This window comes from Cibotium barometz, chromosome 7 (assembly GCF_041138505.1).
Source record: "Cibotium barometz isolate CiBa-2024 chromosome 7, ASM4113850v1, whole genome shotgun sequence".
Taxonomy (NCBI): Eukaryota; Viridiplantae; Streptophyta; class Polypodiopsida; order Cyatheales; family Cibotiaceae; genus Cibotium; species Cibotium barometz.
Genome location: NC_141052.1, coordinates 33,932,487 through 33,960,098, shown reverse-complemented (window position 1 = coordinate 33,960,098; position 27,612 = coordinate 33,932,487). Strand labels below are relative to the sequence as shown.

General features: G+C 44.8%; 1 protein-coding gene across 3 annotated transcripts; it reads right to left on the bottom strand.

Annotated features, from left to right (window-relative positions):
- Positions 1 to 832: 832 nt before the first annotated feature.
- Positions 833 to 27,294, bottom strand: LOC147636902 (proline-rich receptor-like protein kinase PERK8). Of its 3 annotated transcripts, none has more exons than XM_086800481.1 (10): positions 27,150 to 27,294; positions 18,867 to 19,000; positions 18,642 to 18,742; positions 17,349 to 17,566; positions 16,354 to 16,821; positions 3,352 to 3,512; positions 1,898 to 1,974; positions 1,497 to 1,635; positions 1,195 to 1,344; positions 833 to 1,112 (listed from the first exon to the last, which is right to left on the bottom strand). In XM_086800481.1, the coding sequence occupies exons 3-10, from the start codon at positions 18,737 to 18,739 to the stop codon at positions 1,047 to 1,049; spliced, it is 1,377 nt and encodes a 458-aa protein (XP_086656607.1). In that variant the 5' UTR covers positions 18,740 to 18,742; positions 18,867 to 19,000; positions 27,150 to 27,294; the 3' UTR covers positions 833 to 1,046. The 3 variants fall into 3 exon arrangements, with proteins under 3 accessions (XP_086656607.1, XP_086656608.1, XP_086656609.1); XM_086800482.1 differs by lacking the exon at positions 27,150 to 27,294 and adding an exon at positions 26,480 to 26,770; XM_086800483.1 differs by lacking the exons at positions 18,642 to 18,742; positions 18,867 to 19,000; positions 27,150 to 27,294 and adding an exon at positions 17,723 to 18,047.
- Between the last annotated feature and the right edge of the window lie 318 nt (positions 27,295 to 27,612).

The following is a 27,612-nucleotide window of genomic DNA, read 5'->3' as shown; positions in this document are numbered from 1 at the left end:
GACACTAGTACAAAATGTCTATGTTGTGCTATGGTCTCATTGGTATCTTTGGCTTTTAAAATATGCTAAAATCTCTCTCTACTCACTCACTCACATTAAGAGTGTTAGCTCCTTGTTAGAAATCTTGTTTCATTCTTTGACAAGTCTGGCAAAGTCTCTTAAGTTTATGTAAACAACAAAATAAATTTATCAGTACCATGCTAATAAATTGTAATATTCAATGTCTACAAAGACAGGGGATATTCAATAAACATAAGCATGTAAATGATGCATAGATTACGTTCAAGCCCCAATGATCAAAATACTGTCAATTTTATCAAACAAACACATAGGAGATTTTTATAAGAAAACCTTATTCTAAAAGCAATCTAACAAGCTCTCTTGAGCACAAGCTGATCATGCATGTCATCACTCGCTATGAAGACGTGTTAAGCCTTGAAGGTCTCTTTACAAAACAAATAAGCTTATCTATAACTTGACATCAATTTGTATTCTTCTATTTCTCAATAGGAAGTGCCTACAAAGAATATTGTTATTTTACTAACACATGCATACAGGATGGATTGTCTTTGGGATCCAATTATTGTGATGGTGTTTCTTTGAACATGTAGAGCCCTCAATGTAAAAACAGTAAAAATTACCTCAAAAGCTCCTAGAGCACATGTTTATGCACTACACCAATTGTGTTACCAAACAATTTTAAACTATGATTGTCACTTTGTCAAATACATAAAGCTTAGGATTTCAAGTCCAAACAAAGAGTTGTTACGTTCTTTTACCCCTTCTGAACAAGGTTGTATCTATGCATGTTTGCCTTAAAATTCTTGCTTCATGGTGAGAAACTTTCCCAGATGGTGTACATCTCTTTCCTTACTATGTATTGTGAACTTCATAAGATGTTTCTACATCCTTTTATTTTATGTACATGATGAATATCCCTTGTACATATTTACATTTCACAATGTTCCTCAATGCAAACACATTACTATTATGTCTTCATTCAATCTGAGGGCTTTGGGATTTGCTACTAAAATGAATAAATTATACTACTCCAAACTTAATATCTCTTGCCCTGAGTCCACTAGAGATCCATCCTCTAATATGTTGACAACCTACACAGCATAATAAGAAATCCTTGAGTAATATTGATTGTTTTTTAATCATATTGAACAAAATGACATTGTGAGCTCTTACCTTTCTCATATGGTAACGTTTTGAGATGTCCTTGTTAATGCATGATTCAGCCACATGCAACATGGCTAGAAGCTCTGAAGGTTTTAACTTGTTTTGAAGTTTGGGATCAATCAAAGCATCAAGTGACTTCTTTTGGAGATGGGGTTGAGCCTACAAAAGTTAAAGGTTGACATCAAACTACACCATGATTTATAACAAGAACCTTCTTCTTTTTTACAACTAAGACTTTTTTCCCAACACATGCTTTAGAGTGTGATTGAAAACCATAAATTTTCTCAAGATGATGAAGGAATTGTTTTTACCCAATGAACAAGAGGCTTGTTCCTCAAAAGTGCACTGGCCCTTTGTCCAGTAAGAAGCTCAAGAAGTACCAGTCCAAATGCATAAACATCCATTTTTGATGTGATCATTCCATTTTCAATGTATTCTGGTGCCATATAGCTTTGGTAAATTCATATGGCCAGCCAAGTAGATGGTTAACACTTGCATTCAAGAAAGGGACATAAACACACCAAGATCTTGTAAGGTACATAACTTAAGCAACTAAAGCTCAGTAGAGGGTGACTACAATCTTGTGTACCAAGAATACTTATAATTCTGATGGTCCTGGCATAATAAAGTTTCTTATTTCCAGGAAATAAAACTGTGTTATAATCTGGCAATGCTAACATGAAAGAGAAAATGTTGAGGGCAGAAAACTAACCTAGAGGACCCCTTCAAGGCTGTTGCAAACGACATATCACCATCTCTTTGCCACTTTGCCAACTTGAAGGCAATCAACTACACAAAGATAATCGGAAGTTAATTCACAAAACTGAACAAATTGGCAAAGGATTAATACAATACCTAATCTAGCATAAATTACAAATGGTTCTTGTGAAGATGACATTACCCTAGATTTAGAGGCGACAGCTGTGTTCATAAGTTCCTCAAGTCAAACAATTATTTACATTGAACTGTCATCTTTGACTGTAATCTTAGGCTGGTGAAATCGTCCATCCTAGCCCGTGTCAAAGCAATCTCACCTGCCCAAGCTCTTGGCCATTTCACAGTGGAGAGATTGGTGTCTATACAGCAGTTTATTTTGTCTGCATCTCATCGTTTCCTGTTCTTTTCTAAGAGACTTTCATAAGCAAGCTACAGGAAATTCCAGTGTTCTTTCCTTTCTAACTGTAGCTGCCAAACATAATTTTTTTTTTAAAGTTAAGAAAATCAGTGTTCTATTACCAAGGAGCAACGCACATGGGGAGGATGTACTTCAGAGAGAAGCCATCCAAGGAAGAAAGCTAGAAATAGTGGAAAAAGACCTCAAACTGTCGGGTATAGCCTCCAGCTGTCGATAGTCATGTATGGACTCGCTAAGATTGGCATGAAAGAAAGCATAAGCATCTAGAGAAGGCTGGTAACTACCAAACATACACTGGTGTATGCTCACACCTGCAGACATGTGTAGGCTCACACCTTTTTTGTATGAACTAGGCTCATGGATTTGATTTTTGAAATAGGCCTACTTGGGCACGGATTTTTATGACATAGGCCCACGACAAGGTTTGCGTTTGCAGTTATTGGGCAATAATTATACTGAATACCCGAACAATTGCAAAGGACAAAGGGAACTAAATAGGAGATACATCCAAGACTAGCCATGATGAATGTAGATAAGCTTCTCACACAATTATCTAGAATCACCTTTGCATGACAAGCATGTGGTGTGAAGCATTGGTAATGTGCAGGAAGAGCTCCATCTATGGGAATTGTATACATATGATTTAGATTTGTCAATCAGGCTCATTTATTGACAATAGTTGAACATCCTTGCAGCCAAACACATAATTTCTCTACCTAGCCTAACTAAAATACACAAGGTTTCCTCTCAGGAGAGGCTTTGGAGAGAAAACAATGGAGGAAGGCAACACTATAATACAAGTATGCGACGGACAGGGTCATTGGCTTGGTTGTAGAGTTCTGAAAGCTCATTAGGGTCCTTCAAATGTGACCATTGAAAGAAAACCAAAAAAGGGGGATGTCCACTTGTCTTATCTTTTTACTTCTTCAATACACTAGCCAGCAGGCAACCTTTCACAAGAGGCAGATGAATAGGATGTACATAATGGGGTTCAACAATCTGTGGGATCAACGAGGTTGGAAGATACTGACCATTGGCTGAAAGTCATGAGTTAGCAAGATGTTTTCTGGCCTTATGTCATGATGAACAATGCCACCCATACAGCATTCTCCATGCAAATAGCGAAGCCCCCGTGCGACCCCAATGGCAACCTTGTAACGGCGGTCCCAATCGAAGCTCTCTTTGTTGTCATCTGTGAAATCAATCAAATTTATTATGCATGTTTTTACATATGTATGACTTGAATCTGCTGAATGTTTGTAAACCACATTCAATTTATTTGAGAATCTTTTGGTTCTCACACTATGAATTGAAAAGGGGAAACAAAGAATCATTCGCAAAATTGGAAACAACCAAAATGGCGTGCTGAAAACCTGCAAGCTCCCCGAACCTCCGCCTCTGTCGTCTGTGTCGCCCCCCTTCCTTCCTCCGCCCCCCCTCCTTCCTCTCCCGTTGTTTGCCCCTGCTTCTGCCCGCCCCTCTTCCTCCCGCTGCTGTCTCCTGTCTGCGCCCCATCCCCTCTTGCTCTCCTTGTTCGCCTCCCCTCCTTCCTCCGCCTCCTCCTTTCTGCGCAGCCCTTCCCCAGCCCTTCCTCACCTGCCGCCTCCCCTGCTTCCTCCACCTCCTCCATTCTGCGCAGCCTTTGCTGCGCTGCCCTTCCCCCGCCCTTCTTCACCTGGTTTTTTCTTTTTTCTTTTTTCTTCTTTTTCTTTTCTTTTTTCTTTTTCTTTCTTCTTTTCTTCTTTTTTCTTTTCTTCTCTTCTTCTTCTTTTTCTTGTTTTTTTTTTCTTCTTCTTCTTCTTCTCTCTCTCTCTCTCTCTCTCTCTTTTTCTTTTTCTTCCTTTTTCTTCCTTTTATTTTATTTTCTCTTTTTTGCCCTTTTCCACCCTCTCTTCCTTTCCTCCGCTTCCTTGCCTGCCTCTTCCCCTTGGTTCGGATTGCTCTTCATCCAGGTTCAAGTCGGCCTTTTTCTTCGATTAGCATCATGGCTAATCATTCTCCCTTGGCCAAGCGAACCATTGTTTTTTCCGAAGCCGAGCTCGCGGTCCTCTACGCCAAAATAGAGCAAGACTCCAAAACGACCCTCATTGCCAGAATCTTTGGATCTCACCCGTCCCATCTCCAGGCTTGGGATTGGGTCTTGGCGGCTTTGCCCTCCGATCTCGCTCCACACTTTCGAGATGTCAGGTTGCTTGGAAGAGGTTTCTTCCAAGTGGATTTTGATTCTGAGGACGCAGCCTCAGAGGTTTTGAAGGGCAGTCCTTTGCCATTGGGCCCAAGGAAGATATTCTTTCTTCTCTACTCCAGCTATTTTGACCCGGTTGAGGAAGACCGGAACCGTTTCCCGATTACTCTCACATTCCCAGGTCTTCCTCGCGCATATTGGCCTATGTTAGAGGCCATGCCACCATGGGGTCTGCCTTTGGACTGGTTCTTCAAGTGCCCCCCCTCCACGCCTTGCCGACATCTTCTGCCCAGGTGGTCACTGCCTCGGTGGATGCTATCCCCAGGGTCATGGTTCTTGCCCGTGACATTGAGCTCTGAGGACTATGTTTTGCTTCTGGGCCCTTGTGGCCCTTTGAAGCAACGTATGGAGATTGCAGGTAAACCCGATCAGTGCCGGGTTTGTCACCAACAGAGTCACTTTGCTCGAGATTTCCCTCGGGCTCGAGGTCGCAGGAGGCCTCGTAAGCGTGCTTCTCAGGTGCCACCTCCCTTGGTTCCTTCCCGTCCTTCAGTCCGCCAGGTGTGGCGAGCTGTCTCACGCCCGCCCCCTTGGTGCGATTGATGAGAAGGCCTCCTTGGATCATGTACAGATAGATGATGTTTCTGGTCAGAGGGATGTGTCAGCTGATGCATCTTTGCAGAGAGATGATATCTCAGATCAGGATGATTTTGTTGAGTCGTCTCTACTTGGAGGGGGCGATATGCAGGATGTTCAACGCCGTGGGGATCATGTATTGCGGGATTTTCAACAGGATGCCATTGCTCTTGATGCCCCGCAGGGCGAACAGGTTTCTCGTACATATGCAGGTACTGTGCAGGGCCTCGGACGAGGGCATGTCAGTGGACTTTGGCCCGTGGATTTTCCCATCCTCCAACATTATGAGAGGCGTCCTTAGGCTGCCCCTCGTCTTCTTAGATCAGGGGTCAAACCCTCTTCTCTTCCATGAGAATCGTCTCATGGAATGTTCAGGGCCTTGGAGGGCTTCCCACCCGTGCTAGGAAGCGACTTCTGAAGGACCAGCTTCACCCTGCTGTTTTACAGGATGGTCTATGGATTTACTTTTGTTGCAAGAACCCAAATTGGATAGATCTCAATGTGGAAAAACTGGTAAGATGCTTTCTGGCCACACCTTCTGGTCCTCGCCGACAGTGGGGACTAGAGGGGGTGTTTGCATTTCAATGGCAGCATTTGTTATGCCTCATGTTATTGGGCACGGTGTTATGATCCCTGCTAGAGCGCAGTGGATCTTGATCATGCATGAGGGTCAGAAATCGGGAATCTTGAATATCTATGCACCTAACGTGAGAGGTGAAAGGGTGGTCATTTGGGACACCATTACAAATGTCATTCGGGAGGAGATTTTAATATGGTTGAGCAACCTTCTGACAAGAAGGGTGGACGCGAAGGGGGTTTACACCCTTTGGAGGCAAACCTCATGGGAGAGGTTCACGCTTTCCTTTTTTGGCAAGGATTGTTGGACTCAAGATGACTTCCAGAGAAGGCCAAATTCCTTATCTTTCTCTTGGCATAACCACAGGAGCGGGGATGAGAGCATCTTTGCACGTCTGGACAGGTTTTATGTGGATGATTGGTCCTTGGACACAGGAGGCTCCCCATGTCCAGATCCCTGACTCTCTTTATCTAGATCCCTTGAGATGAGAGAGAGATGGAGATCTTGTGACAGTCCTGATCCTCGTCATAATATTGCGCTAGCTCTTGAGAGGACCAACCATCATTATCATAGCACTGCCTTGTCCAAGAAGAAGGAGGCTCTGGACAAGGAGAGAGCTATTAGGTGTAGGATTGTTGCTCTTCAGAGGGAACATGAAAAGCATCCACATGCATCTTGGATTACAGACCTCTTGACCACAGTTAGAGCAGAGCTGCAGTTGCCCATGGACAGCAGGAGGGCTGAGTTCGCCTTTCATGCGAACGAGGCTTTTTGGACTCCGATGGGTGGCAGATGCAACAAAGAGTTTGTTTCAGCACACAAGCCTTCCCATAGCAGGGATTATGAGGTACTTGCAAGATTCACAGGGTGAGGTTCAGATTCAGCCTGATAAGGTGAGGGGTATTGCTTCAGATTTTTATCGGTCTTTGTTGACTACAAAGGTGCCCTCTCCTCAAAGAGATGTGGCATGGCAGAAAGTTTGGGAGTGCATGCCTAGGATCATTACAGATGCTATGTGTTCTTCCCTAGATGCCCCTTTCTTGAAGGATGAATTCCTTCATGCACTGCATGCTCTTTCCAGTGGTTCATGCCCAGGGGATGATGGTCTTTCTCCCGCCTTCTTTATTCTTTTTTGGGATCATATTGGAGATGCTATCACTGTTTCCCTTGAGGAAATGTGGTTGTCGGGTATGATGCCTCCATACCTCATGGAGGGGCTGATTCACCTTATCCCCAAGAGTGGGGACAAGACTGACATCAAGCAATGGAGGCCCATCACCCTCCTTGGATCTGCATATAAAATCTTAGCTAAAGCCTTGAGTATAAGGTTGCAGCTGATTCTCCAAAGGACTATCCATGATACCCAGAATGGGTTCCTCCAAGGAAGGAGTATATTTGATAACATCTTTTCTTTCTGGGAAGCTCTCCAGTGGGCAAAGTCTAGTCAGCAGCCTCTTGCCATTCTTTTGCTTGATTTTGAAAAAGCTTATGACAAAGTGGATTGGGATTTTTTGGAGGGCACTATGGCACACATGGGGTTTTCCCAAAACTGGATCAAAGGGGTGTCATGCCTATACAGGGAGGCTCATAGCACTGTTTTAGCCTGTGGGGGGCACGGTGAGCATTTTCAGATTTCCCGTTCAGTGAGGCAGGGCTGTCCCCTCGCCCCTTTACTGTACCTCATTGTAGCTGAGGCTATGAGCAGGTTTTTTCGGGCTACCCCCGGTGTTGTGGGTCTCAGGCTTCCTTTATGCACGGAGGAAGAGTTTTTGGACTCTGAGTTAGCAGATGATAAGGCGTTATTCCTTGAGGCTTCACATGCTTGTTTATGTGCTTTTCGGACAGCCTTGGAGGCCTTTTGTTTGGCAGCAAGAGCTACTATCAATTGGTATAAGTCAGTTGGTTTTTGGATCAGTGATTCTCCTCTTGTAGATTGGGGTACAGATGTTGGTTTTACTTGGATTGAGAGAGGATGCTCTGCCAGATACCTTGGTTGTCAGGTGAGCATTGACATCTCCCCTGCACAACACTTTGCTCCAGTGCTCTTAAGCATTAAAAGCAAACTTCATCACTGGAGTAGGAGGAAGCTGGACTTGGCCTCTAGAGCTTTGGTGGTTAACCAAGTTTTGCTAGCCACGGCTTGGTTTATCGCTTCGTGCTAGATTTTTCATACGGGCTGCATTGGCCAGCTTCGTCGCCTTATTCGGAACTTTCTTTGGTCAGGGCTTATCATTGGCCAGACTTGAGACACAATGCTTTCAAGGCACTTTCAGCAGGTCCGAACCAAGGCACTCCTTTTTATTCCCTTGTCCAACCAGCACTGATGTATGGTGCACCAGTTTGGGCAGTAGACATTCCTCAAGTAGAGTGGAGTCAGAAAGAGAGACACTACAAATAATGATGCTGTCCCAGATTACCACCAGTATGCCCTCTATCTTACACAACATCATTTTGCCAAGTTTGCAGTTCACCCCATGCACATAGATGCATAATTTTAATTGGTTGCATATATTCAAAGATTCATCACATGGAAGAGACAGTGGTGGAAGGAAGAAAAAGACTTCAATGGCTGGCCTTACCTTCCTCTATGCAATTAGCTGCCCAAGGGAACATTGAGTGCTACTTTCGATGGATGCATAACTGCCTTTAAATTATGCAGTCACAGCCAGCCATACTGACCAAAGAAGAGTACATTAGCTTTGGCAGTTCTACATCCATAGAACATGGGTTCAATCAGACACACTCCCATCCAGAATGAGTTTAACAAGAATAAAACCTAGTAAATCTAGAAAAAATCCCCTTTTTACGGCTGGACAAAATGCCATTTTCACACACCCCCTCTCAGGCCAAAAAGGGGACAATGAGAGAAGATAAAGGATACCAGGGTCCCACACTGACACACTAACACAAGGAATGTATCCCCCTCTGGAAGCAAAGTCTGATAAAGTCAGAGAGGGAGATTGTAAAGGCAAAGGTAGTGAAGGTGATGTAGATGGGTTGATCGTCTCCCAAAGTAAGATCTTGAACGGGGCTCTTCTTTGAGTAAGAAGTCCCAGTCCCTGTGTGATCTAGATCAGAGTTTGGAGAATAAACCTCTAGTGAGAAAAATTGATCCTCCGGGAGTGTGGGTAGCCGGTCCATGCTGTGTGCTCTTGAGGTCTTCAATCCCTTTTCTCACGATAGCTCTGACACCATGTGAGGGCAAAAGGACTAGATGTACGAGAGATCAGAGCAAATCAACACAGCATGAAATGGGTGAGTGAGTGTATATATGATGGTGAGTGAAAATATGTACAAGAGGCCCTCTGATGTAAGGAGACTCTGAGTAGAAGACTAGTGCAAAAGCAAAGACGATGTTGGAGTTGAAGCAAGGTCAGCGACGAAGGCTCGTGTCATTGTGAGGCAAAGGCACTTCGCGAGGTGGTCAGTGTTGAAGGCTCGCGTCGGTGGATGTAGAGGCACTCCGAGGTGGTAGTGGGCAACGGAAGGTGAAGTGATACAGGCTTTGGTGACAAGGGTGCTGCAGTACCTGAATGGTGATGAAGAGCAGAGAGGGTTGCCGTCACAAGTGGTGCAAGCTCTGGTGACAAGGGTGCTACAAGACCTGAGTGGTGCAGAGGAGCAGAGAGGGTCCCGAGTGGTGTCCATGGTAAAGATAAGCAGAGAGGGCTGCTGTCCCAATGATGTGAGATGGTGAGCAGAGAGGGCTCCTGTCCGAAGGTAAAATGTAGAAGAAAAATGCTGATGTACTGTAGCAAAGAGTGGGCTGCTGTTCCAAGATAAACTGTAGAAGAAAAACGATGATGTACTATAGCAGAGAGTGGGCTGTTGTCCCAAGATATGTACAGATGATAAAAAGACTGAGGTGCTGTACTGTAGAAGAGAGTGGGCTGCTGTCCCATGAGCTGATGTAAAATGCTGGTGTGCTTTATGTGTAGCAGAGAGGGATGCTGTCCCATGAGCTGAGGTAAAATGCTGATGATATGCTGATGTAAAACGCTGATGATATGTTGATGTAAACGCATATGATATGTAGCACAGAGGGCTGCTGTACCAATGATGTACTGATGTAAAATGCTGGTGTGTTTGAGCTGACATGCGAAGATGATGAAGCAGATGTAGTGTAGGCGCCGGTAGTAGCAACAGCAGCAGTAGTAGCAGATGATGATGTGGTACCGGGATGTGTGCAATGATGTGGTACAAGATCCTGAATGATGAGACAAATCTATATATAGTATGTGGATTGCTAGTCGGCCTAGTGCAAAGGGCAGTCGGCCAACAGCAAGACACAAAAAGCAAGAATAAAACCTAATAAATCTAGAAAAAATCCCCTTTTTAGGACTACACAAATGCCATTTTCACACAGTGGGGTCCTCCAAAAGCTTACCTGTATTTGTAGAAAACTGTGTTCTGCTCCAATGGCACTGAAATAGGCTTACAACTTGTCATACCATACTTGGACAACATGTCCAAGCCATACTACCTTTGTAATAACAAAATGCCACGAGGTGATCTCACCATCTCTATGCCCAAGAAATACCGCAGCTTCCCCAAATCCTTCATCTCAAACTTCTGCTTCAAAATCCTGTATGTTAGCATCACTATCACTAGTGATAATCAAGTCATCCACATAAATGACTAATAGCATGATCCCTCTGTCTTTTTCACATAAAGTGAAAAATCTGCATTGGATATCTGAAATCCAATGGTAACAAGACACTCCCCGATCTTGTTTGACCATGCTCTGGATACCTTTTTCAAGCCATACATGGCTTTGCGTAACCTCCACACAAAATCTAGGTGTGCATCACTCTCGTAACCTGGTGGTTGCATCATGTAAACTTCTTCTTGCAAATCACCATGCAAGAAGGCATTCTTTACATCCATCTGATGTAAAGACCAACCCTTTGCTTGTAGCCATAGCAATGACAACTCATATGGTTGCCATTCTCGAAACCGGGCTGAATGTCTTCTCATAGTCAATGCCATAGGTCTGCGCATAGCCCCTGGCAACTAATCTCGCTTTACACTTGCTCACTGAGACCCAAGGGATTCAACAATGCCCTTAATCTTTAAAGCATACTCATTGATAGGCATGCTTTTCTTCTCCACAATATGCAGCTCTTGTTTTAGCTGTAGTTTCCTTGCCTTTGTGTTGGTCTAGAAGATTTGCACCACCAAGTTCTGCCATGCAACTGTCCGGAGCTACCCAAGGGGTGTCGTACCTAAACAAATGTACCTTAGCTTCACAGTGGATCATGGGGTTACAGACACCTCCACATGGAGGAGATCCCATAGAGCAGGCCAGGCAGCAGTGTTGGGAGGAGTGGGTGCATCTCGCTGCTTGCATTTGAGCGCACTTGGAGAGACTTTGGCCCACATGGACTGTTGATGTACTCATGAACATCACCTCATAGCCGGCCGCACACAGCATTGTGGAGAGGATTCTTCCCGGCAAGAGTCAGACCTACTGGTCCCCGCTTTCGGGCCCCTCAGGAACCAAGGTGGACCATGCATTTCAATGGGAGAGTCAATGACCTCCCAGGTGGTGGACACAGGCACGATAGCCTTTGGACGAGCTTAGTGACCGATTCTCCAAGTTGGAGAGACCAGACTTAGCCTCCTCAACATCTATGCTCCCAAAGGAGCAGCAGATTGCACTACCTTTTGGTTTCGAGTGCACCAAGGTATATCCCCTATAGATGCCTAGTGCATGGAAGGGGACTTTAGCATGCTTGAGGACACTAGGTGCGGCAGTCCAGACCACACCATCTCAAGACTTGAGTGCTCAGCCTAGGAGGAGCAAGCTTCTTACATCAGAGGCCAGGATACCTAGCACCTCCCAAAGTTTGGTTGGACACCTCATAGCCTTTCATTCTCCCACTCCGACTGTCAGATGGAAAACCCTGCCTTATCCCGCCTTGACCACTTCTATGTAGTGATTGGGTTTTTTTTTTTCTCTCTTTCTATGCACCCCTACAAGAGAGGAGTGACACATGCAATGATTCTATGAATCATAGTATTTCTACATCTATTTTATGGCATAAAGTTTTGGGGAGTAGAAGGTTCTTTTTTTGGAGGAAGCGTGTGCATTGAGTTCACTATGTTTATCCCACATGTTGACTTTTAGCCTTTAGATAAAGCGTGGAGCCTTTATAGGGCTTTTTGGCTCTCTCTTTACATCACTTAGAGAGGGTGTAGGCTTGTGGAGCTCTTGAGCTGGTGTTAAAGCTTGAGCTTGTGGTCTTTAACACCCTGTGCTTGGGCATTTCCTTTGATGTGGAAAGAGCTGCGCTTTTCGGGTGTCCATGGTTGGTGGTCATTGCATGTTTGGCCAGCCCTTCTTGTGGTTGTCTTTGCCGCCCGTCGGCTGTCTACTACTAAACTTGGTCTGCCCACGCCCTATTTTTTGAAGGGGTTTCCTTTCTCTCTTCCCATCACTACCCTTTAAAAAGAGAGTTTCTTTCCCTTTTTTGCAAATAAAGAAATACATTTTGAGCTTAAAAGAGAAATGCACCATTCTTTTTTGGCAAAGAAAGGAGAGGAAGAGAGCCACCCAAGAGCTCTATAAAAACAATCATGTGCCTCACCAAGGAGAAAGAAGGGATCGAGCATGCCGACTTTAAGGTAGAGCTTGTGGTCTTTAGCGCCCAGCGCGCCTGGGAGTTTCCTTTGATGTGGAAAGAGCCGCGCTTTTCGGGTGCCCATGGCTGGCGGTTGTCGCATGTTTGGCTGGCCCTTCTTGTGGTTGTATGCGCCACCCCTTGGCTGTCTAAACTTGGTCTGCCCACGCCCTATTTTCGAAGGGATTCGGGGCCTTTCTCTCTTCCTATCACCGCCCTCTAAAAAGAGAATTTCTTTCCCTAAAGATAAGGTTTTTTTGCAAATAAAGGAAGGCATTTTGAGCTTAAAAGAAGCACAGTTGGCAATAAGAGAACATGCACCACTCTATTTTGGCAAAGAAAGGAGACGAAGAGAGCCACACAAGAGCTCTATAAAAACCATCACGTGCCTCACCAAGGAGGAAGAAGGGATCGAGCTACTGTATGAGGTTTCCCTTTGAGATGAAGTTGAATAATGATAGTAGTTTTTTTCCAATTTCATGAGTTTTGTTTACCTTTGTCGATGCTATGGAGCTTCATCTCTTTTCTCTTCGTCTAACTCACTCTGTTCCCAATTTACAAGTGTGGTGTGTTTCAGTCTCGTGTTTCCCTAGAGGGGTGTGTGTAGAGCTCCGCCTCAGTCTAGAGGAGGGGACTCGGGGTTTTCTTTATGGGTGTTGAGAAATTTGGTGAGAGTAGAGGGAGAGCTCTCCTCTTGCTCGAGGAGTGTCTTCTATAATGGGGGAGTAGAGGGTGCTATAGAGGCTTGGTACCCTTTGTTGCTTTCAGTGCATGAATGGGATTTCAGCAAAGGCAGCACGGTCCACTTTCCTCATTGAATCTAGGACTAAAAACACTATTGCTAGGGCTGAACTCATGCAAAATATGAAAACCCTAATTCTAGCCTGCAAACCCTAAAGCGCAAACACTAATTTTCAGCATGCATAGGTTCTATCTAAGCTCATGCACGATTGGCCTAACCTTTGATACCAATGTAGCATCCATTGCAGAAGCGTGTTCATGATTAACACTAAGCAAAGAAGATTAACGTTAATCCTATGTTTAGCAAAGACAAAGAAAAGGAGAGATACACCTAATCTACTGTATATTGCCAAAACATGCTATATATACAATGATCTTGTTGATTCATAGCTTCATGATGCATACCAAACATCCCTGCAGCCCTCTACTTGCAATCGGACAAGAGAAGCTCCTGGTGATCCACCATTGTGTCCTTGCTGCCTTGCAGACTCTGACAAATGGATCTTCTTGATCTTTGAATGATGATCCTAATGAATGCCTAATGATCCTATTTATAGGGAGAACGTATGAATTCGTAATCAAGTTGGTTTTGCCTATTTTTCCCACAAAACATTGTCCAAAAAGTAATATTTTGTATTTAAACTATGCCCAAAAGATGTCCCAACCATTGAGCTATGTCTTGGGCACTTCTGGGAGCCTGTAGGGCTGCAAAATCTGCTCTAAATCTGCCCCTAAATCTGCCCATATATTTGCTAATGAGAATATACATGTCTATGAGCATCGGGATTAACGGATGCACATGACACTCCATGCTCAGGACACAGGACTCCAGGGTCTTGGTCTCCCCATTTGTACTCTTGAGGAGCTCCTTGATTCCGAGTTTGCCGATGACATTGTTGCATGCCTGGAGGGCTCGGACCATCACCGATTTGTGGCACCCATCCAGGATTTTTGCCGAGGCTCAGAAGCTTGGATCAACTCGCACAAATCGGGTGGTTTTTGGGTCTACAGGGCACCCAACCTGGCTTGGAGGCAAGCCGGTTTTTTAGTGGATTTCCTCGAGCACTCCAATACATTACCTTGGATGTCATGTCACTTCGGACTTGACATTATGCTGGAGCAGCAGATTGCCCCTCTCCTCCTCAGAATTCGAAGGAAGCTTCTCTATTGGAGCATCATTGGATCCCGAAGACTGGCATGGGTTCATCTTATACGCATGCAGAGGTGATGGGAACCCTTCTTCCGCAATTGAAGCATTGATCCCTTCTACATCAAGAAGGAGGGCACAATCATCTGGCATTATAGGCCACCTGTTTGGCTCAAACACAACCCCGCCCCACCAACACCCCCCCCCCCCCCCCGCCCTTGAAGAGTGGGTAGCCATGGCGGGAGCCACCCTTCATTTTTGGATCTCTTATTGTCATGAACACATTTGTATTACACCTCTGGGTGCATTTTCTCTTAAGTAATAGAAACCTCTATTCGTGGGAAAAAAAATGCTACCATAACCTATTCCCAAAAGAGACCAAAAGGTTGATCTCCCTGTTGTAGACTACCACTCCCTAGCTGCAGAATTTCTTTCCAGCTCTCCAATTCACCTATAGACCAATGTTCCAGATAGCAAGCTCCCAGAAAATGAGATGATGAAATAGGAGCCCAACTGCCCTATCAATGGGTGTTTTGGGGAGGGGGTGCTGTTTGTGAGGCTGGTCGGCCAGCTCCATGACCCGATTCGCCCAATGTTTTCATATGTATGACATGGAGCCTCAGCTGCCGGCATTCAGCCCAGACAAGATCCGCCCAGTGGCTCTATGACACTTTAGTACAATCAGCAGCTATTTTTGGTACAGCCTTCTAGGGGCGAAGCCTAGGGAAGGATGAGCGGAGAAGCATAGAGAGGTTAAAGGTGATGATGTTGTCATGCATGATCAAGAGTAAGCCATCCGTACCACATGACATTATATGTACAGAGTTTGGGGTGGCTCCATTGGTTATAGATGCCCTCTTTCAGACCATCACTTACATTCAGCATGTATAGATCATCTCCCACGACGAACAGTAGAGTCCTCTATGCAGTTATATTGCGAGAGGGAGAGGAAGGGGGTGGGATAGCTGGACTTCCCTCATCCACATGGCCATCACCATTGCCGATACAAGCATGATATTAGGTGGTAGTTGAGTGGTTTCATGCACATGGCATACAGATGGACCGTCTTCCCCCGTTCCCTACAGCCTAGATTCCCCCTACCTTGACCTCTCACAACATGAGATCAACTGGATCATCCAGTTAGATCTACTCAAACTACACATACATTGGACATGGGTGTTGCCGTTGGAGATTGGTAAAAAGTGTAGGTTCTTTAGAGATCCCTTCTTGAGACTCTCCAAGGATGGATTCATGGAGATCTCGATACAAGTATGCATGTCACATGCTATGTGTATCGCGAGACTAGCCATCGTGACTAGCCAGCTCAAGGTATCCTCCCACCACCTTAGAACAGAGACTCGTAGAGAGCCAAGAATATCCTACAGGAGGAGAGGATATGCAAAACTATGCTCCACAAGAGCGATAGAGGATGATGTTCATTATATGTTTCACTACAAGATACGGAGATTCCACTGCCTCCTTTTCCGATAGGGATTCAGGCCACTCACATGGCTTATAGAGTATGAGAATCAGAGATGCCTCGGCATGTACTTGATGGTGCTCAGACAACACAGGGATGGAGTGTTGATGCAGCATGCTGAGAGACAGGCCCAGTCCCTACAGGACACGTCCTAAACTAGTGCCTCTGCTCCGACTTCAGAGCCCACCACCCATACTTGTGTTCTGGCTCCACGCCCCTAAGGAGTCCTTAGCGAGAGAGCCCAATCCATTCTACGAGCCAGATGTCCCCGACCCAGAGCATCAGGACCCTCGACCACATAGAGACGAATCCGAGAGGCTCTCTACTAACATGACATGCCCCCATCACAGAGGCCTAACCCTCTTTCTGCCCTAAGATTGGCGCTAGGTGAGGAGGGATCAAAGGATACAATCATTTGCTATCTAGATGTACATTTTCCAAATTTTTCCAATTTTTTTCCATTCATCCATGGCTCAATATATCCATAGTACCATTGTATTACTTATGGTCTCATATACCGTTTGGGGTCTTCCGTAGACGTTAATCTCTTTCTCTCTCTCTCTCTCTCTCTCTCTCTCTCTCTCTCTCACACACACACACACACACGCGCGCGCGCATTATAGAAAGATACTTTCATAGCTTACCTGAAAGATGCCATGCCAATGACTGGTTGCATACGTATTCATAAACAAGCATTCTTCCCTCGTTGCAATAGCCCACAAGGCTGACTAAATTTTTGTGATGGGCACGGCTTAAAAATTCAACTGCAAAAAGGAACTCTGAGGTTGCTTGTGAATCTCTGGCTCTTGGGCACTTCACAACCACAGTTATACCATCTTCTAGGACCCCCTTGTAAACAAGAAAAGAGCTCCCTTTTGATAAAAGATTGTCTTCGGAGAAAGTATTTGTAGCCACTTGAAGATCTTTTAAGCCAAACTGTCTGGGCATTTGTGCAAATGCTGGAGACTTTTGTTTGCAAACCGAGCAAAGAGGTGGCACTTCGCTAGAATAAAACTTAGCGCTGACCCTTTGGTTTTTCTCTCGTGATAAATCATTTTCCATCTTTTCATTTGCTTCCAGCAGCTCATTTTGTTTTTCCTTTTCCTCGCTCTCTGCATAAATATGAATAGGTGCATAAGTGTTTCATATAACTTCGATATTGGAAACCATTACACATATGAAGGATTTGCATCAAAATGCTTTATTATGTATAATTTTGCAACAATGACCTTCCTTATAATGATTATTGTGCATGATTTTTTAACAATATTGTGTGTGGGTGCATGTGTGTGCGTGTGTGTGTGCGTGTGTGTGTGTGTTTTCACACACACACACACACATACACATATGTATGTATGCATACGTACCTATATGCATGCATGTATTTATGTATTTAGGTCGATAGGTAGATAGATAAATGGATGTATGTACATATCTATGTATGTATAGTTGTGTCAAAAAACTTTAACTACTGTAGTATAGTTTGCAATCTTCAAATTTCCAATCTCATTTACAGATTAAGAAAGGTCATAACTGAATGATGAGCGGAAGGAAGTTGTCTGTACATACTTTGAGAATTCCCATGAGCTTGTATATGAGAGAGGTTTCCATACTAAGTGAGGAGTAAAGGTAAACTCACCTTGATGTGAAAGATATGTGCTTCCTTTGATTTTTGGGCCAGTAGGCTCGGAAGAAATATGGGACAAAAGAGAAAGCTGCTGCCTCAAATGTCCCTGTATTCCTGAACTTTTAAAGCTTATTTTGGAAATTTCAATGTCGCTGCAATCCTCATCTTTCATAAGAATAATGTTGCAAGTGAGCTTCCTACATAGGTACTTTTTGCCTTTTTTCATGTTGCTGATCAAGTTCAGCAATAGAAATAGAAATATTAGAATCACATTTTTGCCAGAGGCACCCGCTCTAGATTTCAATACATTCAAGACTCCTGTGGAACATACTCAAGTGAATAAACTTTACAATATACATAAACGAAAATTGCAGCCATTGCCTTACCAGCTTTTGCAACCAAATCATCTCTTGCCTGAGGTTAAGACACATCAGCTAACATGTCCTCTCATGGTGCCCCAACTCCCAAAGAAAGCACTTACAAAGTTAAAATGTCTTTGAAGACTCTGGTTATACAATCCTGGTCTTGGGATTCTCCATTCAGGAAACTCCCACCGTTTTGCCAACCCATGCATATGCTAGGCATAGTTTGACATGAGGTTATGTGGAAGACCACTTACCTGGCTCTTGACATGCCATAACAAAGTGACTAACCTGACAAATGAAAAGAGCCAAGATGCTCGCACATGTATCACCTCCATGATCATCCTCTGGTTTTGATGTATGAGATATGACATGCTATACATGCCATAGTCCAGCGATCTTCTTTGCGAGGTCATACAGGATAACAATTAGAGATGCAAAGCCCTCTATCTACTTAACATACAGACAAGGAGAGACTTGTGAGACTGTCTCGCTGAGAGACAGGAGTTTGAAGCCAGACTCCATGAGTGCTCATTAGTGAAAAGTTAGAGAGATGGATAATCATAGAGGATCATCATGAGCTAAATCTGCAACAAGAGTACTTAAACGAGAATCCTACGCGAACACCACTCCTACACGGATGCAAGACTCAGGAATGGCTGGGGAAGCCTCGATGGCAGGACACCCTCATCTGTGCAAGCCCCTCTTTGGAGGCACATGGAGGATATTACCTTGAGGCCAGCAAAGACCACTTCTTGCCACACATCAATAAAAGAGCTAACCAGGGCTGACATGAACTGCGGATGTGTTCACTTTGACAAGTGGAGGATTCGTCTTCTAGACCCTCTAAAAACAAGATTTTCAGCCTCAGGACCCCATTGCACTTTGCCATTGCTTCAAACAAAAAAATGAGAACTCTAACTTTAGGCAAGGGTGTTCGAACCTGTCAATAACTACCCATGCAACTCGTAAAGAGGATTCTTCTGCTGCAGCAAGATTTTTAACTGGACAAGGTCCCACTTTTAGCTTTACCTCCAGCATTACCTATGTCATGACAATAAAGGGAAATTAAACTATCAGGCCCAATCCCTCTCTAGTTAAAGAAAGTAAAATATACTATCAGCATAAGAGCACAATGAAGATGCTTAATATCAAGCATAAATAGTACTTCTTTGTTCCGGCAAGCTTGGCGGAATAAGAAAAGCTTATTCTTGTAGGTCTTTTGTAGCTCCAATATCTCTTGATCAATTCTTCCCGATTCTGATGCTTCATCTAGCTCAATGTTTCCCCTTGAACTCCAGGCTGTCATCAGAAACACATACATAAGAGATCCTCAAAATTTGGCTATATACATCACCAAAACCACTACCTCCCTCTCTCTCTCTCTCTCTCTCTCTCTCTCTCTCTCTCTCTACACACACACACACACACACGTACCAACGTATGTACATATGTATGTATGTACGTACATACGTATGGTGCATGCACGCGTATGTGTGTCTGTGTGTACGGTGTATGTATGTACGTACATATGGTGTGCGCGCCTGCATGTATGTGTGTCTGTGTACGGGCCCACAGCGGCATGCTCACACCGCACACTCATGAGTCTTTTGAGAGGGAACACAAGCCCTTCAGAGAGCCAGACAACCCCACCTCCAGAGACCTTTCTCGTCAGCTCAGAGATCATCCTCCAGCACCACCCAACGGTTCCCCCACAGACAATGGACATTGCTTTTGTGTAAACACTCATAGGACAGGATGGCACATGATGAGCCGCACTAGTACTCACAGTAGTTCAGCGGGATGAGGAAGCTTGTTTCATGTAGATGGGTTGAGCTCCGCTGGCTTCCAGATATTACACATTGCAGTCGGGATCTTCACATTCTTCTCAGCCATCTCTAACAAATCTGCCATCGCGGGGGATGTAACTGAAAAGGGTGGGTGTGTGGGAAAAAAAACTCTAAACCTGCAAGTGGCTGTCCAGCACCTTAGCCCGCCTTCCTCTTGCAACTTCTCTTCCCAAACAGTCCAAACAGTCCACCAATCAGCAACGTAACAATCCCCCTCTTGCTCAGAAAACTCCCAAGATCTATCAAGAGCCTAGGGCTCTGATACCATGTCAAAATACGCAGCGGAAATGATAACCAAACTTGAGACCACAAGAGCAAGTAGAGTGCAGAAAATAGACAGCACAAGAGAAGGAGAGAGATAGGCGTATAACTCTTCTCTATACACAAGATCCCGGAAAAAACTGAATGAATACAATGTGGGGGCAATGGGGCCTATTTATATGGTCCCATCCTGCAGTCGGCCAGCACTAGTGGCCACGACTGGGCACATCCAGTCGGCCAGCAGAGAAAAAGGCCACGACCCCTCCTAATGAAGTCGGCCAGCTCCTGGTGCACATGAGTGCAGTCGGCCAGCAACAACAGAGGCTCCTGCCAGTCTGTGGCACCCACCCACATCATGGAAAAAATGGGAAAAAATATACGGGGAGTGAGGAAAAATGATAAAACACCTATACAGGGCGGGCACACCCACAACAGAGGCCCTGGTGTCTGATAAAGACAGGAGATAACTTCTAACAGCCACACCACCAAGTCAGCAAACAGCATTCCACGGTACGCTGGGAGCGTCCCCGTCCAGTGTACTGGCACGGCATAATAGGCAGACACACGCAAACAAGTCATGCAAAAATAAATTTATGCATGCAGGCATAAATGCATGTGCACAAATAATGGACGAAATCTCCCTTTCATGAAACTTGTACAGGAGGTTCCTGTCGCGCACAAAATTGGTGCGACAAATATAAATAAATATGTCCTGGTCTTCCTATAGAGTGACAGTCCCATAGGTAAGACACCATCCTGGCCATACACGGGTGGCACCCAACAGGCTCGGGTCCATACAACACGAAGCAAATCACACGGGTGACATGAAACTGGTTCCCGTCCATGTGACGCAGCACTGGTCGCACACGAGTGGCATTGATCTGGCTCCTGTCCATGTGACGCCATAAAACTGGCCCTTTCACATGGGACACTGGCATGGCCCCATGTGAACATGGCACAAATCTGGCCGCTCTATGGAGTGACAGTCCCATAGAAGTGGCTCCAGAAATGGAGATGGACCAAATGGTGACAAGCGGAGTACTCTGCCTAGGAGGAGATGATACTGATTCTTAGGGGATAGGACCCTTGGCATCTTCCAAAGTTTGGGCGTAGCCCTCGGAGCCTTAGCTTCTCTCGATCCGATAGGAGCAGCACTGGCCCCAAGCTCTCTCGGCTGAACAGGTTTTACGTCGACGAGTGGGCTTGCAACCGTAAATGCATGGTTGGTATCTTGGCAGGCACTACTTTTTCAGATCATGCTCCAGTTATTCTGTCCCTAGAGGATCCATGGAGGCATGACAAGCATGCAAGCTCCAGGATACCAGATAGCCTCATTCAGGACCCCGAGATCTACAGCCGGATCGAGCAGATATGGGCGGGATTGGACTTTTCCTCGAACCCTGCAACATGCACTTTGGATGGTGGCCTAGGGGAGATCATTGTTTTCTTACAAGATGCAGCACAGAGTAGATTGGAGGGATTTCGAGAGCAAGAGAGGAGTCTGAGGAGGGGCCTAGCCTCTTTACAGCATCTTCAGGAGAGTTCCCCAGATAGCCCGTGGATTGAGAGATAGCTTGTTGCCGCCTGCACGGAGGTTCGGTCCATTGAGGAGAGGAGGGTGGAGTACAGATACCATGCCAGGGCATCATTCTGGACTCAAGCCGGTGATAGAGTTACGGGAGATTTCTTTGAGATAGCTCGCCCCCACAGGAGGAGAGACAGTATTTGCAGGCTGCGTGGCTAGGATGGAGCTATTGTTTCTGATCCCCCACATGTGAGAGCCATCGCCACGGATTTCTTCCGATCTCTTCTCACTGGTGCCCCATTATCCCCCCAAGTGATGGACACCATATCCGTTTACCCAGTGGCCACTAGGGCCACCGACCGCATGTATCTTGGGGCGCCTTAAGCATGGGACCAGTAGGTCTCTCGGAGATTGGATTGCACACACGCAATTACCTCAGGAGCAGCAGGAGAGAGGCTTGACAAGGATCCGAGGTAGAGACAAGCTCAACATCAACATTGATTCAGCTATTCCTCAGGAGTGGCTGACTCCTATTCCAGACCCGACCCCCCCCCCCGGTGTGGATAGGCGTGTTTACCAAACACGATATCCTCGTGGCAATCCATGGAGCAAATGAGGACAGTGGTCTGCTCACTTTTTCTATTGGATCCCATGGAAGACTAGAGAGATCAGAGCTCCCCTGGGAGGATTTCAGAGGTTGCACCTTGCAGAGGGTGAGAGTGATAGGGTTTCGGGCACAGGAACCGCACATAGATCCAGCACCGGCCAAGGTGGCCAGGGAGAGACTATGGCGGTTATGGATTTGGGAGTGCCAACCTCTCACGCGGCTGCAATGGAACCCGAGAGAGTGGACTTGGCATGATCCCACGGATCGGGAGGAGACTCTAGATACCCCCTTCTTTGCATATACAGCGCGGCTTGGCCGCAAGGTCCAAATGCCTGAGATAGACGGCACACTGGCAATAGCAACACACTGGCAATCTCAAGGCCTATCACAACGCTTCCTTTCAAATTTCTGGAAGTGGCTTTGGGACAGCTTTCGGCCTAAGAAGATCACTCTCTTTCTTTGGCTGATGGCACACAGGAGTTTGGCGGTTGGTACTTAGTTGGCAGTTGGAGGTCGGTCAGCAGCTTTTGCCCACGGTGCGGCCACCCCCAGGAGTCTCACTGACATTGCCTTTGGGATTTCCCGAAGGCTCAACAGATTTGGCAACGGATTCTCCACATTTTTGCTATGGACAGGGCATCGACCTGGATCATCACTTGGGGCACTGTTGCTTGGGCCACTGAGGCTGAGTGGTCAGGACTTATGAGGATGATGGGGGAGAACTAGCCCTTAAAGTTTTCCACCATCGTATTGCAGCAGTACCAATCACAGCCCCACCTACAGGTGACTAGTAGCCAGGCTTATGCCGGAGATGGGAGATATGCAATAGCATAGCAGCCTGGCACATTTGGCGTGCTAGATGCAGCAAGGCCATCGAGGGTACCCACATCAGGAGCATATGGCTTGATATCATTCACACCCTCCCCGGTTAGTGGGAAAAGTTACAGGGAGGTTCTGACCGGAGCGGCGGGAAGCCTTCTTGAGACTTCGGATAGAGGCGGTGACCCCATTTGGCATTACAAACCACCTGTGTGGTTGTTCCCCTCCCCCTGTATGAGATAGCCTTCTCCTCATAGAGCGGCCAGCCGGAGAAGAAGCATCTCTTCCCCTTATGATCACTTGTTTCCCGCCCTTATATGAGGCGAGTTTGTATCTAGCTCGTCGTGGTTGTACTTAGCCCTTTGTGGCTGTTTTTTTCTTTAACTAATTGAAGGATCTTTTTCCCAGAAAAAAAAATCGTGATTAAGAAAGGGGAGAGAAGAAGAGAGAGATTGGTGTCAAGGTTTTTCATGTATTTATATGGTACAAAAAGGTTGCTTTAATGCTTATACATGACTTAGCCCTAGATGAGCCCCAAAGGGGTGACCCTTGGCCTTTCGCATGACTTCTCCTGATGACTTCTATCATGGATGACTGAATGAACTTGATGAGAATGCTGAATTATGCCTTTGCTTATATATATATGTGAAGGTTGCTGGTTGGCCAGTAGAACAGTTGTTGGCCTACTGCTGGACATGTATTATTCCATAAATATTGTATTCGGTGTTGCGTTTCATATTCCGTGCTGTCCCATGAGTTGGTTATTGCCTAGGCTTAGCCACATGCTACCTTGAAGCCCCTGCTGCTGCCGACTGAGTCATGAATGGCTGCCGACAGTCTTCAATACACTTTCTGCTGTTGATAATGATGTGCTACTAATGATGATGATGATGATGCAAATGTTTCTACTGATGCTACTGACATTAATGCTGTGATGCTACTAATGATGCCATAAATGTCGACTTAGATCAGGGATTAAGGCTATTCATGCAGAGGATTAGCCATGGCACGGGCGTGCACGTGACAAGGACATACACCAACTAGAACATGAATGTGTTATGCATTTTCAGCATGTTTTTGCAACACCGCCCCAGAAGGCTCTTGATATTCGTAGAGCTTGGCAAGATCGTTTGTCTCATGTTTCCAACGTTGGAGATATGGATGAAGTGGTTGATTTGAAGTCCATGTTTTCAACTATGAAACTGAACACGGTAGTAATGACACTTGGTAAATGGAAGACTCCAAGATGGGATGGATTGACTCTGGAGTTATTTTTTGCAGTTTTACCCTATGCTTGAAGACTCACTTTTTCTTATGATCAATGAAGCTTGGAATTCGGGCGTCATGCCTTTTGCTTGGTAGGAGGGACTCGTAAGACTGTCATGCCTTTTGCTTGGTAGGAGGGACTCGTAAGACTGGTGCCCAAAAGGATGTGTAAAAACTTTTTTGATTAGCACCCTATTACCTTGATGCCAACAATTTATAAATTGATCACTAAGATAATCACTAATCACCTCAAAAAGATCTTGAATAGGAGTCCACATCCAACGCAATATGGTTTTCTGCCTCGTAGACAAATAACAGATAATATTGCTAATGTTTATGTTGGCATAGTGTATGCAAAAAATTCCAAGAAAGATATGCTCTTATTGTGCAGGTTGATATGATTTTGATAAAGTCCAATAGGATTACATTGCAAAAGTCATGGCGAGGTTAGGTTTTTGTCTAAAAATGCAAAACATAATTTATTGGTTGTATCAAGATAGCACTGCCACATGCATTGTGGGAAAAGACTTATCCTCTCTATGGGTTTTGGATAGATCTGTTCGACAAGGTTACGCTCCCAGTGCCTTGCTCTATGCTATTGCTACTCATCCCTTCTTGACATATATGGATAAAATTACTAAGGCTAGCAAATTACACGGGCTTCATCTGCCTGATGTTCGGCATTAAGGCATAAGTTGATGAATCTTTCTTCTTTCCTAAGAATACACAATCGGATTTGCAATGTCTCGTGAACGCCTTGCATATGTTGGAATGGTCGTCGCCTCGCAGGCATTTTTATCAATTTTAAAGAATCAAAACCGTTTGCCCCTTAGCGAAGCTCAATGGCACTGCATTCTATGGCATGGGCAAATATCATATCCCCTACACAACATGTCAAACTTTTGGGATATATTGTGGGATGGAATCTTTCACTTCGTGATGCTACAAATTGGGTATTGGTAAAACTTATGATTAAGTTGGAATATTGGAAACTCTCCGCTCGGCCATTTCATGTTGGATTGAGAATAGTTCAATTGATTTTGATGGCTTACATCCAAGTTTTTCTCCCTCTTCTAGCATAGTCTAAAAAACAAATCTCTTATTTTATGACAAAAAGCATTGACATCTTTTGGCAAAATTCTCATTATAAGAAAGCCTTGCGTCTCCTTTGGGATGAGTTTATATGCTCGCCAAAAAAGCATTGACATCTTTTTGGCAAAATTCTCATTATAAGAAAGCCTTGCGTCTCCTTTGGGATGAGTTTATATGCTCGCCAAAAATGCATGGAGAGCTTAACATTTTGAATATCCATTATTATGTTTTGACATGCAAAGCACTCTACTTCCGACTTTTCTCGCACAAGAACAATCGTGGATGTTAATGATTACAGCTCTCTGTTTTAATGTGAACATGATGGATGCATTTGGCAAATGGCAGCTAACTCACTGGAAACTTTTATTTGGCTGTGTGGAGGGGGTAAGATTTATGGATTCCCTTATGTCTCTCGTCTCCTTGTAGACTGGAAGCTTGTTGAAATATATTCAATGATCGAGTAGACCTCCTCAGACTGGCAATACCTTAAGACAAGAAAATGTCTTTTGGAGCCATGCATTCTCTGCTCCTTTGGCTCTCTATTCCCCATAGCGAGCTTACTTTCTTTCTACAAAAGGCATTCGAGTTTTCCAAGATGTTGTTGACACTGTAGGAAATGCTATGTCCTTTCCTCGAGCTGTCAGCTGGATATGCACTATAGATCTTTCTGGTGCATATTACAAGAACAATTGCAACCTTTTACTCCTCTTACGGTTGTTTCGGATGGTGAGAGGACAGAGGATTGGATTTTCCATAGAACCTTATCCTAGTTTTTCTTCTTCAAGTTTGAAGAAAATCTGGCATAGTAAATTACAATCTAGATTATTTTTATGGTGATGCTATTGGGAGTTCTTTTAGTTGGAAAATTTCGTGAAAAGAGACGCAATAGCTACGCAATGCCCTTCTTGTCATTGCATAAAGGAAACAGTGATGCATCTTCTTTGATCTTGTCCAGAGACCAAGAGTTTTCTTCGGTAAATTTCACATTCTCTTAAACTCAAACTCCTAGGATATTCTTTCTCTAATTTTATTTTTTTTTTGGGCTTTTTGGTAGGTGGCCTTCTAGGTTGGATCATGTACGACCCTTTCTAATTTGGACTAGATATTGGACTTTGTGGACAATATGGCATGCAAGAAATCAGTTGGTTTTTCATTCCATAAGAATTGCATGCTATCACTACTTTTATCAATCGTTGCGTCAGTCTTTGTCTGACAACATCCATCTACATCAGATCGATGATAGCTAGTTGGCTTAGTTTTTTCATTGTTTTTAACTTGTATCATTTTAAACATGCTTATAAAAAATAAAAATGAAAATAAAAAAGATGGACAAACTCCATACCTTTGCAAATAATGTTAACCTTTTCAAAGGGTTTAGTGCAAGATGATGGACAATCGCTGTATGCTCTATTGTTTGCAAATATTGTGGTGTATGCCCAACAAGGAGATCCTCTTGTTAATGCATGAAGAGCCGAGAAATTACGCTTGCAAAGAAGACCCTATGGAGCCAGGGCTGCAGCGATCAGAATGCTAGGCACATCACTAGATATGGCAAGAGTTTCTTGGACATGAAAGCCATGCCAGAGCTGCTGATATACTATGGGATGTCCGATGGGCATAGCCACATCACTAGATATTGCAGGAGTTTCTTGGACATGAGAGCCATGCATGAGCTGCTGGGATGTCCCATTGGCCCACCTCACATAGCCTCACCTGCTTCCCCCACAGGAGCACCATGGATTACTTGATGGGGTATCCTGCTTGGATGCAATATATCCGGGACTTCACCACCCCGCCTCTTTACCATATCTTGCCTCCCCTTGCCACACGCCCTAGAACCCCCAACATCCACCCTTTTACTTCATCACTCATGACCTTCACTCAGACACTCTGATCACTTACACCCCTCAAACGCTCATCACCTCTAAGTGGGGGCGATAAGTATGCCTGCAAGGCTGCTGTATTGAAGTGATAAGCATGCGGAAGATAATAAGGACCAGGAAGCCTCGCCCCCCAGTCCTGCTGCTTCACCTGCCCGTCACACTCGACGCCCTTCTGCCTGGTAGCTCCGCGTCCTTCATACTCGCAGTAACATGCCGGTTGCTCGCCCATTGTACCTCCCGTTATCTTCACACTCCCTATCAACCATTGCATCACGCCTGCCCACATCCTCAGGTCTGTTAAAGACCTTTATCAGGTAACATCGATGGATTGCATTGAACAAAATCGTGACTTAAACTAGGCCTAGTAAACTAGAGGTGAAAAACATAGAATATAACAACTAGAAATTGCATGGTTTTGTTGCTTGAAGGTATAGTGTAGTGGTAAAATCTTTCCAAAGGTGACCCAAGGTCTCAAGCTCAAATCCTCTTCTGCACACAACATCGTGCTCCAAACCCAAATTACACTCATCCCATGATGTAAACTATGATTTGTTGAGTAAACAAAGAAGTAAACTATACCCTCTCAGTAAACTAGGAAGTAAACTAATAAC

Bases quoted from the DNA above. Each gene is read 5' to 3' on its own strand.
- LOC147636902 (XM_086800481.1), bottom strand. From the start codon at position 18,739: ATGCTGGAGGTAAAGCTAAAAGTGGGACCTTGTCCAGTTAAAAATCTT. The intron at 1,636-1,897 runs GTTAGTTTTCTG...AATTTACCAAAG, and splicing joins GCCTTGAAGGGGTCCTCTAG to CTATATGGCACCAGAATACA. The intron at 1,345-1,496 runs GTAAAAACAATT...TAACTTTTGTAG, and splicing joins ACAAGCCTCTTGTTCATTGG to GCTCAACCCCATCTCCAAAA.